A 21,105-nucleotide genomic window follows, 5' to 3' on the forward strand; every position below is an offset into this window, starting at 1 on the left:
ACAATAAACTTGCCAGGTGGCTTCCTAAATTCTGGGGCTTCTTGTCTTACTGAAGTTGTCTTTCCAGTGCTGTGCTTGCCAACACCCCCAAGGTAACATGTGGTATTTTAACATTACTCATAAAGGAAGCTGAATTCTTCTGGAGGAAGCTTGCTCACTATGGATATGCCACCAGGGCCAAGCTGCTACTGTGTATCCCACATCATAGAGCAGCATAAAACATGTTGTGATAAAGCCTCTTCTGCCTCTATTCTGATACTTAAGGCAAATCTAATTAGTAGCTGTAGCTGCCATTAACCTGTCAATGAGTCACATTCTAGAAAATCAAATTATTGACGTTTACATTGGAACTGGAGTCTGATTCAAAACTAACACTGAACCAGGTGTATCTCCTGGTGAAGCAGTGAAACACAAGACTGATGCAAAGCAAAACATTAGGAAGAATGTCTTCAGGCTATAGTAGGGGGCTTTGTGTTCAGCAGTAGCTTGTGGTTAGTTGCTTCAGTGGACTTTTAGAGGAAATGGCCTCAAATTGTGCCAGAGGACATTTAGGTTGGATGTTAGGAAAATTTAATTTAGGAAAGAGCTTTGGAGTTTGGAGAGGTTTAATTTAGGAAAAAGGTCAAGCATTGGAACAAGCTGCCTGGGGATCTGGTGCAATCACCATCCCTGGAGGTATTTAAAAGATGTGTAGATGTGGCAGTCAGGGACATGATTTAGTGGTAGACTTGGCAGTGCTAGGCTGACAGTTGGACTCGATGATCTTAAATATTTTTCCGGCTCAAATGATTCTATGACTCTGTAGTAACATAAATTTTTATTCTGTTTTCCTTAGGTAGCCACTAGCAGCTGCCAAGATCTACAAGGTCAAAGAGTACAGCTAGTTTGACCCATCAACCCCAACTGCCACATATTCTCCTGTTCTGGTTCCAGTGCTCACAGGAGCGTAGAACTGCTTCCAATAGATAACCCTCTACCTGGCAAAAGAGCTACTTTGTTGTAGAAAGGAGGTTTTGTTCAGAGGTTCTGTTCTGTGTCTGTTACTCCTCAAAGAATCATTTACTTTTTGTCTGGCAGCCTTCCTTTCATATGCCAGCCCTTGCATGGCTGGGCTCTCATCAGTCTTGCAGCTGACGTGATGCTTTTGAGGGTCCTGATGTATTTTCACAGCAGCTTCAATATGGGGTTGTACCAATTCACTGCAAATGACATTTGGCAGGGTTGAGGCAGCACGCAGGTAGAAGAAAGGTGTCCAACTTTAATTTCTGTTACTGTGCATCCTGTTCAGTAGGATAGTTGCTTGATCCTGTGTTTATTGCTATGCATTGATTAAACACAAAAACTTCTGCTTTTCCCACTGTTTCTAATACAGTTTAATCTTTAGTTAGCAGAGGAAGTGGAATTCATTTTCATTTATAACTGCTTGCTGCCTTTTTTTTTTTTTAAATAGGTGGAAAAATTGGTGGATTCGTGGAATTCTCTCCCTAGCTATGATTTCTGGTTTTTTTCTGATTATATATCTGGGATCATTTATGCTGATGCTTCTGGTAAGTTTATTTAAATGCATTCTTCTGTGCAAGAGTTATTTGATCTCTTCATTCATCATGCCTGAGCTGAAAGGAAACTGCATGGACAATTCAGAGCAATTGTCTTTTATTTCTGTAAATGTAAATACTTCTGCAAAACACTTGAGGGATTAAAAACTGGACCTTACAGATAAAGGACTTATTAGATACTGTAATTTTTTTTTTTTTTTTTTTTTTTTTTTTTAGGAATTAAAGTAGCTCCAAGAAGTTGAATTACTGTTGCCTTGCTTAACTACTATCATCCATTTCATTGACTAGTTTGTATCACCTGCTGTTGCATGTTGAAGTTGTTTGAAAAAGCAAACAAATAAAAATCAGACCAAAACCAATTCAGGGAAAAATCCAGATCCACTAACAACAGAAAAAATCTTAAACCAAAAAATTAAGAGACAGGTGCATTTTGAGGCTAAGGAGAGCAGGCAGCCCTGGCCTCCTGTCTGCAACTGGCATGAAAGGCTTTCCTCTGACATGCTCATTTAATTCCATATTTCTCTATGAGGCTTCATTGTGGCCTTGCATTTATCTGTAAGTTGGAGCTAGATCCCTTTCTGAGGTACAAAGTGCATTTTTAGGTCATGAAGTGAAATACTGATGAGGATAACAATAAAAAAGTTATAATAATCATACATGCTATATAGCAGGTCAGCCTTTACTGTTTCTTTGCACCATTTTAATTGCTGATATTTTTATGGAATGATGGTTTAACTATCTTTCCAGTCTTAGAAAGGTACAGACAGGAATTTAGCTTTTAATATGCTGAAATTGATTCTTCTAGGTAACTGCTTTGATTTTTGACTCTAAGTTTGTTCAGGTATCAAAATTTTTAAACTTTTTTCTTGCCTCCTATGAGGCAATTTTAGAATTGTATTCCTAAATACAATTCCTAAAGGTTGGAAAATACCTTTAAAATAATTGAGTTGAACTGTTAACCCAGCATTGCCAAGTCCACCACTACCTTGTGTTCCCAAGTCCCCCATCTACACATCCTTTAAATATCTGCAGGGATGGTGACTCAACCACTGCCCTGGACAGCATCTTGCAATGCTTGACTGCCCTTTGGATGAAGAAATTTTTGTTGATATCCAATCTAAACCTCTGCTCCCATCTAAACTGAGGCCATTTTCTTTCACTTGTTACCTAGGAGAGGAGAACAACCCCTGTCTCCCAGCTCAGGGGACAGGGTAACCAGCTCAACAACTGGTCTTACCACTAAAGAGGCCAAGAACCTCAGCTTGTTCTTTGTCACTGTGTTTCCTCCTGCATCCAACAAAGGATGGAGCTTCTCCTTAGCCCTACTTTTGCTTCTGATGTCTTTATAGAGGTAGTTTTTATTGTCTTTTATGGCAGTAGGCAGATTAAATTCTCATTGGGCTTTGGCCCTTCTACTTTTCTTCCTGCATAACCTCACAACATCCTTGTAGTCATCCTGAGTCACCTGCCCCTTCTTCCAAAGGTCATAAAATCTAGTGTCTTGAGAGACTGGAATGCTGTTTCACCAGCATTATGGTCTGCATTGCAGTTTCTACACCTGAATTAGTTTGGTTAATATTTCCTGTTTTCAGATGAATGACATAACAAACTACTAATTCATTGTCTCATTCATGGAGCATTTTCTTTTTAGTGTATGAAGAAACAAAAAAAAGGCCCTTTTAAAGTGCAGGTTGCTGTAAAAAGATTTTTTTTTCCCCTCACAATCAATCCTTTAGTAGTCAGCTACATTTGAGAATTATAATTATGAATGAAAAGGAACTAATTAATTTGCTGGGTGATTTTGTGTATTCATGGTATACTGTGAGATTGCAATCATGGGCAAGCAGTCAAGACATGAACCAAAAAGTAATCATAGTTAGTAGAGAATTGTAATAGAGTTCCTCTTTTGTGCCATAAAGCAAAAAGTCTGTCTTCTATTATAATGAGCTGGTAATTAAGTTGATATTCGAGACTACATAAAAAGGAGAATGGAGGGAAAACCCAGCCTTGTTCATGAATTATTTAATTTGACTGGAATACAATAGCTTGTATTTAAATAACAGTTGTCATGTTAAAACCAAATCTCAATACTGGGACTGAAAATGCCCAGAGACTTGTAGGAGGAGTAATCCAGTGAGGTTTGGAGGACAAGACCTGAGACTGCTCTAAAGAGCTGGAATGTATGCTCTGCATTTGCTGGCTACATGGGTAACAGGCTTCTGTGGCTTGGACCCTGGTGCCCTGTTCCACTGTAAAGTGCAATCCTGTAATGTTGCTCTTGCCTATAGCATTTAAGTTTTGTAAGGTTGGCCGAGCAGAAGAAAGAGCACAAGGTAGGGGAGCTTCAAAATTAACTTGCTGAGGTGGTGTAAGACTCTGAATCCGCGTTCAGGTGTTGAGCAAGATGGAATGCGCCGGCGGCGAGGGCTGCTCGAAGCCCTGAGCGCTGGCACTGCTGCCTGCGCGGGCAGACTGGTGCTCCCGCCCCTGCGCGGCATCACCCGGGCACTGAGTTTGGTAATTCCATACGTCTGCTGATCCACTCAGAGTCTGCGGATTGGACGGACGTGGCAGAGTCCTTTGAAGCCCAAAGGCATGACAGGACACACTGCCCGACTGAGGCCGGCAGTGCAGGGAAGCAGTGAGGTCAGCAAAACAAATGAAGGCCTGGGAGGGTGTGACATTCAGACCTGGGTTAGATGAGCTTTGCCTCTAATCATAAAGGCTAATAACCCTTAATGAGATCCTTGCAAGTGAAAGACCTAGGTGTCCTGTGTTTCACAGCTAGTTTTTTCCATTGGGCCCAGAAAATATCTCTAGAATTAAATGTAAGGATAAAACTTAGCCAAAAGAATGAGGAGAGTTTTCTTTACAGGACACATTTCTGACCTGCTGCTATCAAACTGTTTTAATGCAGAAAGGTCAGGAGCCTTCTCATGTTTCACAAGTATATTCTTGAAGCTAGCCCAATGTGGGTTTTTTTTCCTTCATGTACAGTGGTTTGAGATTTTTTAAAGTTTTAAATGGAGCTTAGTTTTTCCTTGGATTTGATTTGAAGCTGTTTTCTGACTGGAATTTGACTTCAGAATAATGTCTTCCCTTAATGCAGGCTGCAGTGCTCCTTACTGCCTGTAAGAAACAACTGCAGCAAAGTTTTTACAAAGTTTTTTATTTCTCTTATTTTAGGTCTTAAGCATTCAAGTGAAGTGTTATCATGAAATCATTACTATTGGTTACAGAGTCTACCACTCGTATGATTTACCATGGTTTAGATCCCTCAGCTGGTGAGTAGCAAGCCAGAACATCAATAAGCCAGGATGTGATACTTAAATCATCTTCTTCCTCACCTGTTGTGGTGGAATGACAGCTTTGTGGGTCATGTGCAGACATAAAACTTGACATCTGTCTCTAATACAGAATTTTGTAGTTGTGTTCCCCCTGTGAACTTGGACAAATCAGTTGGCATTTTATTACTTATCTTTTTTAACTTGTTATAAATAAATCCTTGTTTGTTTGTTTTGTTTTTAATAATTGCATTTAATATATATTGTCTTATTAAAATAACTGTTAGATGTTGCATATTGCAGGTACTTTTTGCTCTGTGTGAACTACTTCTTTTATGGAGAGACTGTAGCTGATTACTTTGCTACATTTGTGCAAAGAAGAGAACAGCTGCAATTCCTCATTCGTTACCACAGATTTATATCTTTTGCCCTCTATTTAACAGGTAAGTGCAGGAAATCACAAAAATGAAAGAACTTTGTGCTGCGTTTGCTCATTTAATTTTAAAATATTAATTATTCCCCATCATTATGCCTTTCCTGTTTCTTTTTCCTCTTAATGCTTGAGGAAATGAGGTGTTTGCAGTTATATTTTTCCTGTGAAAAGATGAGTACAAATTTTGCATTCACTGAAAAGAAGAAAGCCTAAACAAGGGGATGATCTTGAGACAGTTGAGATAATAGTGCTCAAAATAGGTTGGCAAGCATTAATTTTGATTGCTGAAGACCTGATACTATTTTGGCAGGCTTTAGAGATGACTTCTGTGTGTAATTGCTGTGCTGGGTTGATTCTTTACTGTGCAAGTGTTCTCCTAGGTCTCCAGTAATAGGATTTACTAATATATTTTTAAACTGATTAGTCAAAATGCCTGAGTCTTAATTTTGTCTGCAACATATTCAGATACTTTCCTCATGGAAAAATTTCCTCTCTGTCCAAATAAAAACTTTTAAAAGCCTTTTTTCTAGGAAGAAGAGACACAAGTTGGTACTTTTTTGGGGTATTGCTTTGTGAACACATAAATACATTTTTTCAGCAATGCAGTTTAGCATAAAATTAAATCAGCTGAAGACTCACATTGGTTTAAGGAACAAGGGCCTGCTATGCTACAAATATCTCTAAAGTGTACTGAGAAATCTGATCTTTGTGATGGTCTGTCAGTTTTTCTATTGTTGGATTTTTTTCCTTAAACCAAATAAAAATTCTGCTCAGTGCTTAGATCACAAACTTGAAACCAGCTTTGCAGGACTTGACCTTTTTCAGCTGGCTTTGGCTTGGGGAAACTAACTTAAATAAAGCCTTGTGAGCTGGTGAGGGGAGACATGAGACAAGCCAAGCATGAGCAAAAGGAGGAGGCAGCACATAGCAGAGCCCCCTGGTGTTGGGATTGTGAGGTCACTTAGGGGCAATCCCCGGGGTTCAGGGTCTTTTGAGGGCCTCTGGGCCCCTGTTGGTGCAGGAAGTTACCATAGGAGAGAAGAAGCGCTCAATTAGCCACCCAGAAAATTCTTTTTGGTCAGCTGAATTCTCCAACACCTGTGCTTCTCACTTGCATAGCCTGCAGTCATGTGCCTGTTTGGGGGAAAGGGGCAAGCTGGTCTTTTCCTTTCATTTACTTCCGTTGAGTATTCAAAACTAGTTTGTTGACCTGGCGTTTGAGTGGTTTTTAAAAGTGATGATCTCCTTTGCTAAAAATTGATGTCCACCATAGGACCTTGTGTGTGCCTAGAGGGTTGTTCTTTACTGATGGTTTACTATGGATGTTCTTTACTGATGTTAGCTAAATCTGTGTCAACTAAATCATAGTCTTGTATGAGAATAACTCTATATGTAATTTTAACTGAATATAAGCCAACACTTCTAGCAGCAGAGGGATTAAAAACTGTTTCAAAGGAAGAGAATTACTGGTATATCACAGTTCAGTGTCATTAAATGTAAGATGGTACAAACTGCACTTGCTTTGTTTTACAGGATTCTGCATGTTTGTTTTGAGTTTAGTGAAGAAACATTATCGTCTGCAGTTTTACATGGTGTGTATTACCCACTTTGCTGTGCTCATTCATATTCCAAATGCCAGTAGAAACAGTCATGTCCATGTGCTCATAAAATAGTTCGGAAGAGTGGCGTGGAAAATGTGCTTAAATTGAGAGTTACATGAAATCAAGTCATGCTGGACTGTATCTGTTCACCTTCCAAATGATGATGATTATTATTATATCCTAGGATGTGGCCTCTCAGTCAGTACAAGCTGTCCTTGGTGAGGCCTTGTGCAAGTCCAACACAATATGTTTCCCTTAGTGATAGGCTGATATGAAAGAGCTTCCTGGAGAAGGGAGATCCATCTCCCTGCCAGATCTGAAGCCAAACAGTTCAGCATTGTGTGGAAAGTGATTATTGTGATTCAAGTGTTGCTTTCTAGAGGCCCCTCTGAAGTACCATGAAGGGTCTTGATCTCAACGCCCATGTGAAGTGTTTATTCCATGACATTTCACAGCTGTTCTGGTCTTTTGCTCTGCAGTGTCTCAATAGATCATTGATGAATTAAAAGAAACCAGCATTCTCATCTCTCATATTTGTCCACCTAATAATCAGCATAGTAGCTAAGCAACAGCATGAACCTTTTTCTTATGTGTATCTTATATGTTGAAAACTAATTCTGTAACATTACAGGTTAAAACCAAAGCAAACACCCCACTGACAACACCCTACCTCCCACTTCTATGTAGGAATGATTAGAAATCACAGTGAAACAACAGTGCAGTACAGCTCCTGTCTTGAAAGAACTTGAGCAATCAGGGCATTGCACAATTTAAATATTTCCTAAAGCTCTGGCAATGCAGTTAACCCTTCTGTTTCTGCACTGCTTTAGGTAGCACTTTACCACTGAGGATTCCCAATTCTAGACCAGGGCTTAACTGAGTCTTATAATAACATGTAAAAAGATCTTTTACTCAAAATAATATACCCTGTTTGTAAGAGAGTTTACCTGACAGTGAGATGCAGCTTTCCTAGTTTTTCTCTTCTAATCTGCAAAAAAACCCCAAACCTCCTCATCTTTAGATTGGCACAACCTAAATATATTCACTGGCCATTATTTTCTCCTTTTTCGTCTTCTGGAAAGAAGGTGAAAATGTGTAGTGTCAGTCGCGTGACTTGGTGTCTGCCCAGAAAACATTAAAATGTGACTACCCAGGAATTGCAACAAAACGAAGTGAAGCCATATATCTACTGTGTGGCAACACTGTGTTTAGGAAGAAAAGGAGAGTCTATCCCATCCCTGGAAGTGTCCAAAGCCAGGTTGGATGGGGCCTTGAGCAACCTGGTCTAGTGGAAGGTGTCCCTGCCTGTAGTGAGGGAGTTGGAGCTATGTGATCTTTAAGGACCTTTCCAACCAAACTGCTCCATGATTCTAGTAGAGTAGGCATTTGGATTTAGGTGGTGTTGCAATGTCACCATACAAATGCTAAAATCTCTGCTGCAGAGCTGTATTAATTAACCAGCAGGTAATCCTTTCAGAAACCTTTTGTCATTTCTTGTAGCCTCCCCAGTCCACCGTTTAAGGCTTCTTGAGTTGTCTTATCTGGAAGTAGAGTCTGACTGCCATAGGTAAACACGTGATAAGAGAATTAAAGTAGGACATTTCGAGTGTAAATGGACCAGACATTTAGAGTACCTAAGTTTGGTGTATCATGAGAAAACTACCAGTTCTTGATTTAAAAGTGTTTGGAAAATAAAATCCATTGCAGGATCTTTACTGGTAACCTGTTTGGAAACCACTTTATTGTACACTGGCTCTACAGATTAAACACCAAGTGCATACAGTAGTACTGAACTAAATTATTGTTTAAATGACTATGCCCTTAAAAACAAACACTTCATTTTTGCTAATCCTGAGAATTTTCATGTTTCATAAGTTATGAGAGACATCCACATCTGTGTAACAGTACTCTTTCCTGAGTAGTTCATTGCCATTTTATTGTTACAGTTCTAACATGTCTGTTATATGTATATACAGAATATCACATTGCTTAAACTTCTCTGCTGCTTTCATGCTGGAGGTGTATGTCTTATTAAATCAGGTGTTAAAACTGCATGTTAAAAAATTCTGGGTGGAGGTAAGTGATGAAGAGGCCTGCTGAAGTTTTAGAACTTGCTTAAGAAAGCCAGCTCACTTGTGATATACTGTATGCACTCATCTCTTGCATTATCACTAGAACTGGTCTTCCTGAGGAGCTCCTCAGTAGCTCCTGTAGCTGATGTGCCAGGATTTATGGAGGTCTACGGGTCGGTGTTTTCACTAACTGTTGTGTTGTTGCATTGTTAACAGTTCGCATGGACTCATGTCACTTTGCTGATCACTGTAACTCAATCTCATCTTGTCATCCAAAATCTCTTTGAAGGCATGATCTGGTAAGGGGACAGTAACAAACTGATTTGTACCTCTATTGCATTGGAAGGTTGGTTCTTTTGCATAGATCTGGTTAGCGAATAATTGTGGGAACAGTTAAGCAGGATGAATTATAGGAGCATTAATGTCTTATTGGGAGTGGGGGTAAAGCATACAGGAGAGGAAGCAGAAACCTCTTTATCTAGATTGACTGACACAAGTCTGATAGTTTTGAACAATCACTTCATTTACTTGCAGGGAATAGGATTGATTGCATGCTAGGTCAGATCCTTTCCACAGCATTTTGCTGAACAAATGAATATCCAGCAATTCTTTTGCAATTACTTTGGAGCTTTGAGTTGCTCAGAGCTATTGAAGTTGGACCATTTAATTTGAAATCCCCAATCTGGCTATGTTCCTTGCAGCCTGTCCTGTTCAAATAAATTCAGAGTACTTAAAATACTTTGAGAGTTTTAATCTTGGTTATGGTTGGGCAACATTTGTGCCTCATTTTCAGTAATACATTAAATTTTGGCAATGCAGTTAAACTTGATTATGTAAAGCCACTCCTCAGAGAGCGGGTGTGTTTTCCTCCCCCTCTCTTCTTCAAGTTGAGAAAGAAAGAAGAAGCATGTAGAAGATGGTTTGTGTTCTTCCAAGGACATAATGCTGTATGTTCTCCTCTTCCTGATATGCATACATCTGGGGAGATTATTGCAGACAAGCCATACTTACAGTTAGAAAGAAAGCTCAAAGCCTTTGACAAAGTTTCTATTTACAAATACTTTTCATAGTGATTATGTTCACATGTCAAAAGCTGAACCTAGTTGCTTTGCTAGCCTACTATTTCTTATTGCCACTCTTGCTAGACAATTCAGCAGGAGATCAAAAAATCTGACTTTTAACTTATTAATACATCCCTGCTTTGAAAAGGAGGGGCAAAGAAAAGAGAGCTTAATAGGCTTGAATAACAACTTCAGATGCAGACTGCATGCAAAGAACATTTTAAAAGCTGCTCCAAACTGATAAGAAGGGAAAAAATAAAGGAAAACTAGATATTTTCTTAATTTAGCTGTCATTTAAACTTTTTGTACAATTGGCTTGTTTTGATGTTACAGAAACATTAACATGTTGATTGCTTCTTACCTGTGCTACCAGTCTTTAAGCCTCAGAGGAAAAACCCAGCCTGTTCATGTTTTAAGCTCATGCATCAAAATAACACTTTAACTTGAACTAACATGAATCTGTTATGATGTAGTTTGGTTGAAGACTAAAACCAGTATAGCTAAGTGTGGTGCTCATGGGGAAAAAGGCAAACACATTATGAAACAGAATTCCTTCTAAATACTGCAGAAAAATTTCCCAGAAAGAAATTTGGCTCTTTCAATTTTTGTCCAGTGTTTAGGTTCAGGCAGTTTTTCTCTGTGAAACTTTTAATGTCTTTCTCTAGGTTTCTGGTTCCAATTTCAAGTGTTATCTGCAATGACATTACCGCTTATATTTTTGGGTTCTTCTTTGGCAGAACTCCATTAATTAAGGTAGGTGCTTAGGCATTTCCTTGCTAACGAGCTTTTACAATTTATAGCAATTTTGTTACTTGTTCAAAAACATGTTAATGGAAAAAAATACTTTACACTGTACTACATGATTCACAGCTTTGCTAAAAAAGCCCAAACGGACTATCCTGTTCCTGAAATTTTGAATATGATTAATGTGAATGTGATATTGGCATTACAGGATAATGCAGTTGAGCCTATTGCATTATTTAAGGATTTCAGATGCATGTTTGGCTGCATACTTACTGCACAGTAACTTTTTTGAAATAAGGTCATATATACCTGCTCCTCTTGTTGACTGAGAAGGGCTCAAGCATTAATCTTCCTAATCTGGTAGATTATGCAAGACCCCACAGAAAGCCATTAATTATTTCCATGAGGTTGCCATGTTAACTTTTGGGAATTTAGTTGGTTCTTATACTAAAATGCTCTTAAATTGAAAATGTGATAGAATTTGGTAACAGCTTGTCACACACTGGTCTCTCTAGTTATTTGCTGTATTGGTTATCCAGTCTGTGTGCAGAGAGCTGGTGTCTCCTGAGGAGCATCCCCAGCAGTGGGTCTCCAACACAGCTCAGGTGTGCTTGTGCAGGTCTCCCAGTCTTCTGCATGAAGGGAGTTCAGCTGCTTAACCTGGGTCAGCAGCAGCCTTCAGACAGCAGCCACAGATGGGATGGGAGCTCTCCCTTCCCTCAAATTGGCCACTGGCACCAGACAAAGTTGGTTGGTTGGCTTTTCCACACTTTGCCTGGAATGGGTGAGGGCCATACTCTTCTGTTTATCAGATTCAGTGGCTGCAGGTGCTGGCATTCAGTATTTCACACAAACCTTTGAAAAACAAAGTAGGAGTATAATATAAGTAATTTTTAATTTTCACAAACAAGATCAATAAATACAGTAAAAAGGGGTGCAATGATTTAACTGATGGACTAACACTATCTCTTTTGTGCCTAGCTGTCTCCCAAGAAGACCTGGGAGGGGTTCATTGGAGGCTTCTTTTCCACTGTTGTATTTGGATTTATTGTAAGTAAGCGCATGACACTCATAGAACCAAAGAATGGTGGTGTTTTGTGTTTGGAAGGGACCTTTAAGGTCATCTCTTTACAATCCCCCTGCCATGGACAGGAAGACCTTCCACTACCCTAGATTGCTCAGAGCCCATCTAACCTGGTCTTGAACATTTTCAGGCACATGGGAATTTCTTTATATAGAAGCAGTCTTCATATTTTTACTTGAAATATCCAAATTTATAACTAATTTTATCTCAAACTCCTGAAAGACTCAGGGTTAGGGTGTTTTTTTGCCTAGAGAATTCTGCAATTCATAACTAGCTGGAAAGGGTAGGCAAGGTTTTAACCTCTACTGAAGAGATAATATTGACCATTTTCTGCCATTTCTGTTACAGTATCTGGAATAATTGTATCTATTAGCCGCATCCCTATTTAGAAATTGAAGTTTATCAGTAGCATTATTTATGCTTTGTGAAGTAGACCTTCTGTGTTACATGCTTTATAATGGTATTTCCCCTGGAAAACAATTTATTCTAATGATATGCACAGATGATAATACCATCATAAATAACTGTTGTGATAAGTAATTTTTCACCAAGGTCAGCAGAACTCATAATAGCCAAACTTAGTGGAGGAGATATTCAAGTTTTAATGGACAAGTGAACTTCAAAAAATTATGAGTGGATGACATTTTTGGATTTTATAATACAGAAGATAACTAGATAGAAATCTGAGATAGAAAAAGGAAAATAATTTGGGAAATCATCACTAAGCTCATGGAACATCTGCCTTGTTGAGGCACTCTCTAGTTAAGGCAGGCTGATTTTTCTCCATTCTGTGTCTCTTATTAGAAAGATTTTTATTACCCTGAGCTTGTGGTGATAAAGCCATTTACTGTGGGGGTTTTGACTGTAATAACAAATGCCTAATTCAGGACTTCTTGTTTTGCTTTTCAGTTTTCCTATTTTTTGGCTCAACATCAGTATTTTGTCTGCCCTGTGGAATACAACAGTGAAACCAACAGATTTGTGACAGAGTGTGAACCTTCAGAGCTCTTCCATATGAAGAAGTACTCTGTGCCACCATTGCTTCAGGCTGTGTTGGGATGGGTAAGGGAAAAAAACAGGCTTTGGTTAAAATTGAAATCATGCTTCCCAGCTTAAATGGGTTTCCAAATCATTTTAGAAGGTTATCTGAATGCTGGTAAAGCTTAACCTTAAGAACTGGGTTGATACCATGAGCCCCTCCATTGCTCACACAGGGGATGTGGTCACCCGAGGGAACCTGCCTGTGTTCTTGAGGCCTGTGTTCTCTTCGTGCTGCACGTGGATGCTGCTTAGGCTTTTTGCAAACTTAGCTTTAAAGAGCAACCTTTGAATTTTTTGTGGGAAGTGGACAAAGGCTTGTTATGGCTGGAATTAGTGGCAAGCTGAAGTAAGCCTGTAGGGTGTAGTTGCTCTTAGGATTGGAGTTTTACTCTCTTCTTCACACAGAATCCTGCGTGTTTGTGCCATTACTTCTGTGCTGTGTGAAAAAGTACTACCAGCAATAGTTATATGTAATGTACTCTCTGACCCTTTAAATATGCAAGGTAAAGATGCCTACAATCAAATGTATTGAAACACAGTGTTAATTCTTTTTCTTGTAGGAAACAGTGAATATGTACCCATTTCAGTTGCACAGCTTTGCACTGTCAACATTTGCCTCATTAATTGGGCCATTTGGAGGATTCTTTGCCAGTGGTTTTAAAAGAGCTTTCAAAATCAAGGTATGTAATGAATCCTGTAAGCCTCTAAATTGTCTTTTGTTTTTCTCTTTGGATTAGATAAATTGGTGGGTTAGGGATTTTTTAAATCCTTCATTGCAATTGTATTTCTACTGAGTTGCAACAATGTTTTGGCTGGTTTTTAGTATCAGAAGCAGGACTTAGTTTTATCAGATGTGTGTGTGTGTGATATTCTTCAAACTTTGCATAGTCAGCATGTGACTTCATGCTGGAAATCTAAGAATAATTTGGTTACATAATTTGGACAATAATTGTTCTTCCAAATCGTGCTGTAGAAGTGGTTTAGACAAGCAAGATGTGAGATAGTGTACTTGACATGAAGGGCAATCTGTAGACACCTCAAAAGTGCTGACAGTGGTTTACCCTTCAGATTTTGGCTGGCTGGTTTTTACAGGTGGCATTGGTGTCACAGGCAGATGCTGGTGTGTCAGGCTCACCAAAGCATGAGATGTTTGGCTGCCTTTGCCAAACATCTGCCTTGTAACAGGAGCGTGTACTGGCAAATTATGTGACCTGCTACCCTCTGTTTATTGCAAGGTGTGCGCTGTCGCTTGTGGCAATGCTGTCCTTGGCTGGTATTATATGGCAGCAGGAGTATGGCAAGAGGGCAGCCCCAAATTTCTCCTGACCTTCTTTATGTCTTGGTAGGACTGCTGTAATTCTTACCCTGTTGCTTGTTGTTCATGTTGTTGTTCTGTATGTCCACCAAGCTGGCATGTGCTTTGCACAGAATTGTGTAAACCTCTCTGTTTGTGCTGAACTCCTGTACATATGCTTGTACTTACCCCTCTTTCTCGTGCTGGTCCCAGCAGCTTGCCCAGCACTTTGCAGGCCACAGCACTCTCATACCTGTACAGCCACATAGCAAAGGACTGTTTGTGTGAAGAAGGAATTTGGGATGAAAAAAATGCTGCTGAAAAGCAGCACTTATTCTTAAAGTAGATAGGTAAAAAAGTAGATTCCTTTTAAAACTTTGGGCCCCGAAGTGATGACTTAAGGACTGACAGAAGTTAGGGGTGTTGTGGAATTGCTGCTGAAGGCAGTGCCCTCCATGCCTGCCCCGCATTGGGTAGAACTAGTTTAGCTTGCTGGAGGTCACCCCATGTGACTAAGGTCAGGGTTTTCACTCAGAGAGGACACGAGTGAGTGTGGCTGACGGAAAGGATGTCTGAAGGTATTTTGATTGATAAACCTGTTCTATAGATGAGCTAGGTAACACAAAGGTAGTGTATCAAGCTTTGTTTGCATCAGAAATACATTTTTTTAAGTAGTGATAATTTTTTCACAGTGTGTTTTTTTATTCTGTTAGATAAATTTATATTGTTTGCACATATTATGGTTTTTAACTATGGTAGGTGATAAAGCAAAAAAAGGTCTTAAAGAGGAGAATTAGATTCTGCAGAGGGAAGAAACAACAGGCAGCAGCTTAAGAGGTTTGCTACAAAACAAAGTGTATATAGGCACACAAGTGTTCTCAGTACTGGCATACCTGCACCTGACCTACTACTGTCCTCTTGTGCAAAACTGTGGAGAAATTGCTGCTTCTCTTCTTTTTCTTCTCACCCCTTGGCTTGCCTTTGCAGTTAAAAACTCCTTTAGCAAAGGAGCCTCTTGCTAACTTTTGGCTCTGGGCAGTGAAACCTTGGCTTACTTGCAGCCCTAGCGTGCTGCTGCCAAGAGATAACATCATTTGTGTGTTTCACGGGAACCACTGACCATCTTTTTTTTTTTCTTCTTTCCCCTTCTTGTCCTTCACACCTAAAAGGATTTTGCAGACACAATCCCTGGGCACGGTGGGATAATGGATCGCTTTGATTGTCAGTACTTGATGGCCACTTTTGTTCATGTCTATATCACCAGTTTCATAAGGTATGGACTTTTTACAATATTAATTACTGAAACATGCACAGGAGCTGTGCCATAATGAATGCATAGGAGTTATGTTAGCACAGCAGAGATTGCAGGTTGCTAAATAGGATTTATCCAGTCACTTCAAATACAGGACAATTAAGAAAACAATGTTCCTGCCTAGGGACATTGTGTTGGGTTCAAACTATGCCTGAATGTTTCTGTGACTTCTATTGAAGGTAATGTATACCTGAAATACAAGAAAGTTTTGTGTAGCAGCCTATCAGAAGTTTTACTAGAATTTACTGCTTACAGAAAGGTGTAGGATGGGGTTTCAGGCAGGAGGGTTGTGCAGCATCTGCTTGCCCTGTGTGGTTCCTAAAGAGCTTGTAGGTTGAGAGACTGCAGTTCTCCCCATGAGATTCAGTACTTCTCAGTTGCTTGGCTTTGGATTTTCTGTTTAAGATGAAAATGCTATAGTTGAAGAAAGGAGACATCTTCCTAAAATATTGCTCATCTTTCCTGAACCACACCAGCTTTCAAGATGAAATCATGGGAATCACAATTCTCTTATAACAGACATTTTAGTTTCTGAGGCAGAGGTGGTTCAAGGGGCCAAATCAAGACATGCCCTTAGTTTTGTAAATGGATATGGCTAAATAATTACTAGATACCTAATCAGCAACAGATTCTTTGCCTTATATTTGGTTCATCTTAGAAGTAGATTGTAAGTGGCTAGCTAAAAATGAGGCTAATATTTAGAAAAGCTTGGTTTAATTTGCAGTTTTCTTTACTGACTTGGCCAATTTCCCATTTAGTTCAGTAGTACATAGCTTATCTGGCAGACAACAGATACTAAATAAAGATCTGCTAATAAAAAAAAATATTACAGTGATAAAAGACAAATCAAGGAATCTTATTTGTCATAAGCCTTCTTAATATCCCTATTTGACAGCAAAGAGAAATGCTTTTTAGTTTCTGTTTGTATTTAGCTTAAGAGTATGCTTTGCCTGTCATGCTGACCCATGCATCCTGAGGAGACAGACTGGGAGAAATCTGTAACTTGGTGCCCTCAAGAAAGGGAAGGCATTGGTTGGGCAGCAAGAAGAAATCTAAAAGGCTCATTAGAACTGTGGTCGCAAAAATTTTTTTTTCATTGACAGGGGTCCAAATCCCAGCAAATTACTGAAACAGCTATTGATACTTCAGCCTGAACAACAATTAAGTGTGTATAAAACCCTGAAATCTCACCTCGTTGAAAAAGGGATCTTGCAGCCATCTCTAAGAGGGTAGTTTGTCAAAACAGAGGACTAGAAGAAAACTCCATCTACCAGAAGCCTGTGGAAAAACATCGCAAAAGTGCACATAAATAATGGCTAAAGGAAGAGTAGTTTGTAGTCTGGAAAAAGTGAATGTTTCCTGAAATGAATGTGAATGCTATGACTTCCTATTAGGACACTAAAGATTTCTTCCTCCTAAAATAATTCAAATGCTTACAAAGTGATGGTACACATGCTGTGCATTTTAGTTCCTGAGATGGATGGCAGCAGTCGTTCTTCAGCACCCAGCCTACCAGTCTTTGTATTTAAGAAAAAAAATTATGAAATTCACTGTAAGTTTTTAATGAATTATTTAAAGCTGTATATCTTAGCAATACCTTTTTGGTCTCCAATGGTTAATGAAGTGTAAACACATCAGGGAGGCAGTAACTTCTGTGTAGGCTGATGCTGAAATTACTATTGGCCAGAAAACACTTGTTAGCCTGGTCAAAGAAGTAGTTCGAGCCTGCTGTATCAGACTACCTGTATTTACTTAGTTGTTATGAAGATTAAACTTAGCTCTGTTTTTAATTTAACAGCTTTCTTATGAAACCATTTCATGCTTTCAAGAGAAAAGTACATTTATGGAAATACAGCTGGGCATTGAAATACAGTTGGGTAGTTTGGGCTGTGGAGCTGCTTTTTTTTGTTGTTGTTGTTAACATTGCACATCATGAACAAGTGTGTACCTCCAGGAGTAGAGATTACCTGAGAAAACAGAATTCTCCAGCCCAATAAACGGATCAGGGAGAATCTGAAGGTTGAGTCCCTAGTTTCCATGGCCAGGTCAGTGTCTGAAGACAGTAATTCAAGCCTTATTCCTTGTGCCTCCTAACTGCTTTGTAGAACCGGGGTATTTCCTTCTTTTTAAAGGCACTTTGAGGTCCTGACTAAAAAGTTAAGTTTAAGTGGTGTGCATCAGTGTGTTACTCAGTGAAGGCAGAAACTTCTATCTCTTGAATGTGCACAGTGCAAGACAGGATGTGTGGTTCTTCTGCTGTGTATCATTATTTATTAAGAAGATCCTCAAGCAAGCTTGGGTAACCACAGAGGGGTTTGAATGGAGAATTTTTATAGAAAGCAACTATTCTGTAGACGTAGTGGGATATATGAGGAGAATTAATGCTCCATTATTCTAAATCCTAGTTGTTTTACAACTTTTTTCATCATGTAACTTGTCTTGATGCAAATAAAAGTATGAACTTTTTTTGAACTGACAAAAATTTCTGCTGTACAAACAGAAAGCACAAATGCCAATTTTGTCTTCATATACTGTAAATTGATACAATTTCATTTTTCCAACTAACTGTAAATAAGTTTTTCCACATACTGATGCCATATCTATGTGTGTGTATATAAATTATTAAAAGATGTATGTATATATACTAAAGATTAAAATTTAAATGGTTGGTGCTACTTGAGGATAGGATTGTGGAGAAAATCACTTAGGTGGGTGATAAGATGTATCAGTGAAACTCAAACTGCTTTTTATTGAACACCATGTAGCTGAGACCACCATGCACTCTGTTTTGCACTTGAGCTTGTACAGCTTGTGTATGGAAAGGCAGCCCCTTGTAGATTCAACAAAATCCAGGTCTGAAGTAATTCCTGTTGATGTCAAGTCTTGACAGACTTAAATTATGTCTGACTTGGAGATTGCAGTACTGTACTGAAGGAACACTCCAGGAGATGAAAAACATCACCTGCTGCTTGTCCATCAGTGGCTCTGTGACTTGGCTTATTAGTTGGAGGGGACTGAAGTTCAGCCCTCACTCCAGATAGAGCATAACCTGAAGTTAAAAGGTAGCACATATACCTTTGGAAAGATGATTTTTAAAAAAAGGAATAAAAAATGTGAAGGAAACAAAGTAGAATATCTTCAAAACTAGCTTTTAGATGAGGCTTTGGTTATGTATGGGACTCTGGTATATGTTATGATAAAATGCAGCCATACTGGAACTAGTATATCTTTATCCTGGGTATTTAAAAAAATCTAAATATTTTAAAAATATATAGAGAACATATATGTAAAAGGGTAATTGTTACTTCAGAAACTTGAAATTTTTAGTGTAATTTTATAGCATGTACAATAAGGAAGTTAAAATATATTTTAGTATTTAATACAACAGAGCATATGAAATTAATTGCTGTCAATGTGCACAATAGAAAATTCAACAGTGCAATTCTGCTTTTCAATGTTAAAATGAAGATGGGATCACCTGTGAACTCACTCATCAATTTTCTAGGTAGAGTAATAGCTTCCTTCTGGTTTAGGCATGGTGTGACTGAGCAGGATCTGTCTCTGAAGTGACATCCATGCTTGGTTACTATAAAGAGAATTTACTACACTGGCTATTTCTGTTAGTTCAAGCATTGCAACATGATCAACAGGGAACTTAACTTTTTACATCAGTGATTCCTTTCACTTGCACTTTTGTCCCAAGTGGCTATAATTACCTGCTGAGCAAAAAAGAAAAATGTATATTCTGTAAATATTGTAAATGGTAAATGAAGCATTTAATGTCTGTTTTAGTTTGACTGTTTCAATCTTTCATTGAAGCAGGTGTGTAAAAAAAATAAAATTGGGACAGAAGTCCTCCTATTTCCTCTAGCATGTCTAGTGGGTGGAGTTTTTTAAACAAGAATTTATAATCCTTTGATTCCTTACATTTGTGTTCTTAATAGAAAGTCTGCTATTAATTTCCAACCTTTTGCCCCTCCAGGCTTCAGACTATCCATGTCTGTTGCTGAAAGTTGTACAATGTGCCTCATGTCCAGAGATATGCAAGCTTGTCATCTTTTCCTAAAGATGCTCACTCCAACAATACTGATATGGACCTATCACTATTCACCATTTGTGGTGCTGAAGGGGTGGCAGCTGGCAGCTACCTCTCCCTGCTTTCCTGTTACTTCCCTTTTAAGTCTTGGATTTGAGGCCCTTCACCTCCTGCAGCCTCAAACAAGCCAGGTAAAAAATGCATCTTATTTCTAAATTACAGTGTAATATCTGTTAAACATTGACCCTCAGCCAATTGGGTGTGGGCTGTGCATTTCCTTGGGTTTTAGGAAACTTGTGGAGAAGCACAGAGCTTTCCTGTGGTCCTTGTCTGCTTCCTAATGGTCTTCTGAGGGAAGGAAGGGGAAAATTAGCAGTGAGTTTTCTCCTGCTAGACAGGTAACGTTTGGGACTCACACAGAGTCCTTTTGTCCAGCTGGTACTACTACCTAAGTTGCAATTTACCTTCTCTTGCAAGTAGTTTCCCAATTATAAAATGGATATTCAATTCCTTGTTTAGCAATTTCAAATTGCATGAACTTAAGCATGAGTCCTATATATGACAGGATGCCAGAAACAGGTGGGAATGTGTCACCCATAAACACACACCCAATTTAGGTTGGAAAGTACCCTCAACATGATTGAGCCTAGCCATTAGCCCAGCACTCCAAGTCCTCCATGAATGTACAGCTGAGTACTACAGACACTGGGATTTGTTCATTGGATACATACTGCACCCTGCCCTCTCAATACTGATGCTTGTTCCTTGGTGAATTACAGGGACACGTTTTGATCCCTCAAGGAGCAGGTGATATCAAAGACTGGTTATTATAAGGATTTTGTTAGCATGCACATATCCTTTGCAAGTGATTGTGTAAAGGCCACATATTTTCACAGGGAAGTCAGGGTTTGGCCCCCTTTAAATGCCGCCAGGTGACTTGCACTTGTCTATGTCAAGGTGCAATAGAAGCAATTTGCTTCCTCAAGTGGTTGCTGCTCCCATGTGAAGTGACTGGGCCAGTTGTCTCCAGCTCAGCAGGAACTTGAGTTTTGAGCTAGTCCCACGCAGTTTTCAGAGCAAGAGGCTGATTTTCACTTCTGCTGTTGGGACCCTGCTCTTTGATTGCAGGAAGTGAAATACTCGTGCTATCTGGCAGATATCATGCACACCTCTAAAGAAAACATACCAAGAGCTCTTATTGCCTAATAGTGGCTTATATTACCTACCTAACTGGGGCTTATCATTGGGGGTTGTATGTACTTGAAGGGTGTGTGTAGCTCTGCAAACTTTGACCTTGTTTCTGATGTGACAAACTGTGATACAAGCATAGGCTGTTCTGGGACAGAGAGAAAAGCAAGCTCTGCCAGACTCCATGCTGTGTCATGTCCAGCTGCACAAAACAGCCTTCTGACTTCAGATGGAAGCAAACCTATAAAAGCATGTCTGTTGGCCCAGCTGGTCCCATGGACACCAAGGATGAGCCAGCCACATGCCCGAGTAAGTGTTGTCCAAGCGAGGGCAAGCTAGGCCCAGCCATCACAGAGAGCAGCACTGGCCATGCTAGCTCAGCGCCACCACACCCACAAG

The 21,105-nt window shown here is 39.3% G+C and overlaps 1 protein-coding gene across 1 annotated transcript in view; it reads left to right on the top strand.

Annotated features, from left to right (window-relative positions):
• Positions 1–19,352, top strand: part of CDS1 (CDP-diacylglycerol synthase 1) — a 29,372-nt gene extending 10,020 nt beyond the window's left edge. The window contains exons 3-13 of the mRNA XM_036382916.1: positions 1,451–1,547; positions 4,743–4,840; positions 5,144–5,283; positions 6,807–6,865; positions 9,163–9,245; positions 10,673–10,760; positions 11,733–11,801; positions 12,745–12,897; positions 13,437–13,556; positions 15,340–15,443; positions 16,586–19,352. Of these exons, the coding sequence (XP_036238809.1) occupies positions 1,451–1,547; positions 4,743–4,840; positions 5,144–5,283; positions 6,807–6,865; positions 9,163–9,245; positions 10,673–10,760; positions 11,733–11,801; positions 12,745–12,897; positions 13,437–13,556; positions 15,340–15,443; positions 16,586–16,715 (1,141 nt within the window). The 3' untranslated portion in view covers positions 16,716–19,352. The remainder of the gene's footprint in view (positions 1–1,450; positions 1,548–4,742; positions 4,841–5,143; positions 5,284–6,806; positions 6,866–9,162; positions 9,246–10,672; positions 10,761–11,732; positions 11,802–12,744; positions 12,898–13,436; positions 13,557–15,339; positions 15,444–16,585) is intronic.
• Positions 19,353–21,105: the final 1,753 nt, after the last annotated feature.

The sequence above is a fragment of the Molothrus ater genome, chromosome 4, assembly GCF_012460135.2.
Source record: "Molothrus ater isolate BHLD 08-10-18 breed brown headed cowbird chromosome 4, BPBGC_Mater_1.1, whole genome shotgun sequence".
Lineage (NCBI taxonomy): Eukaryota > Metazoa > Chordata > Aves > Passeriformes > Icteridae > Molothrus > Molothrus ater.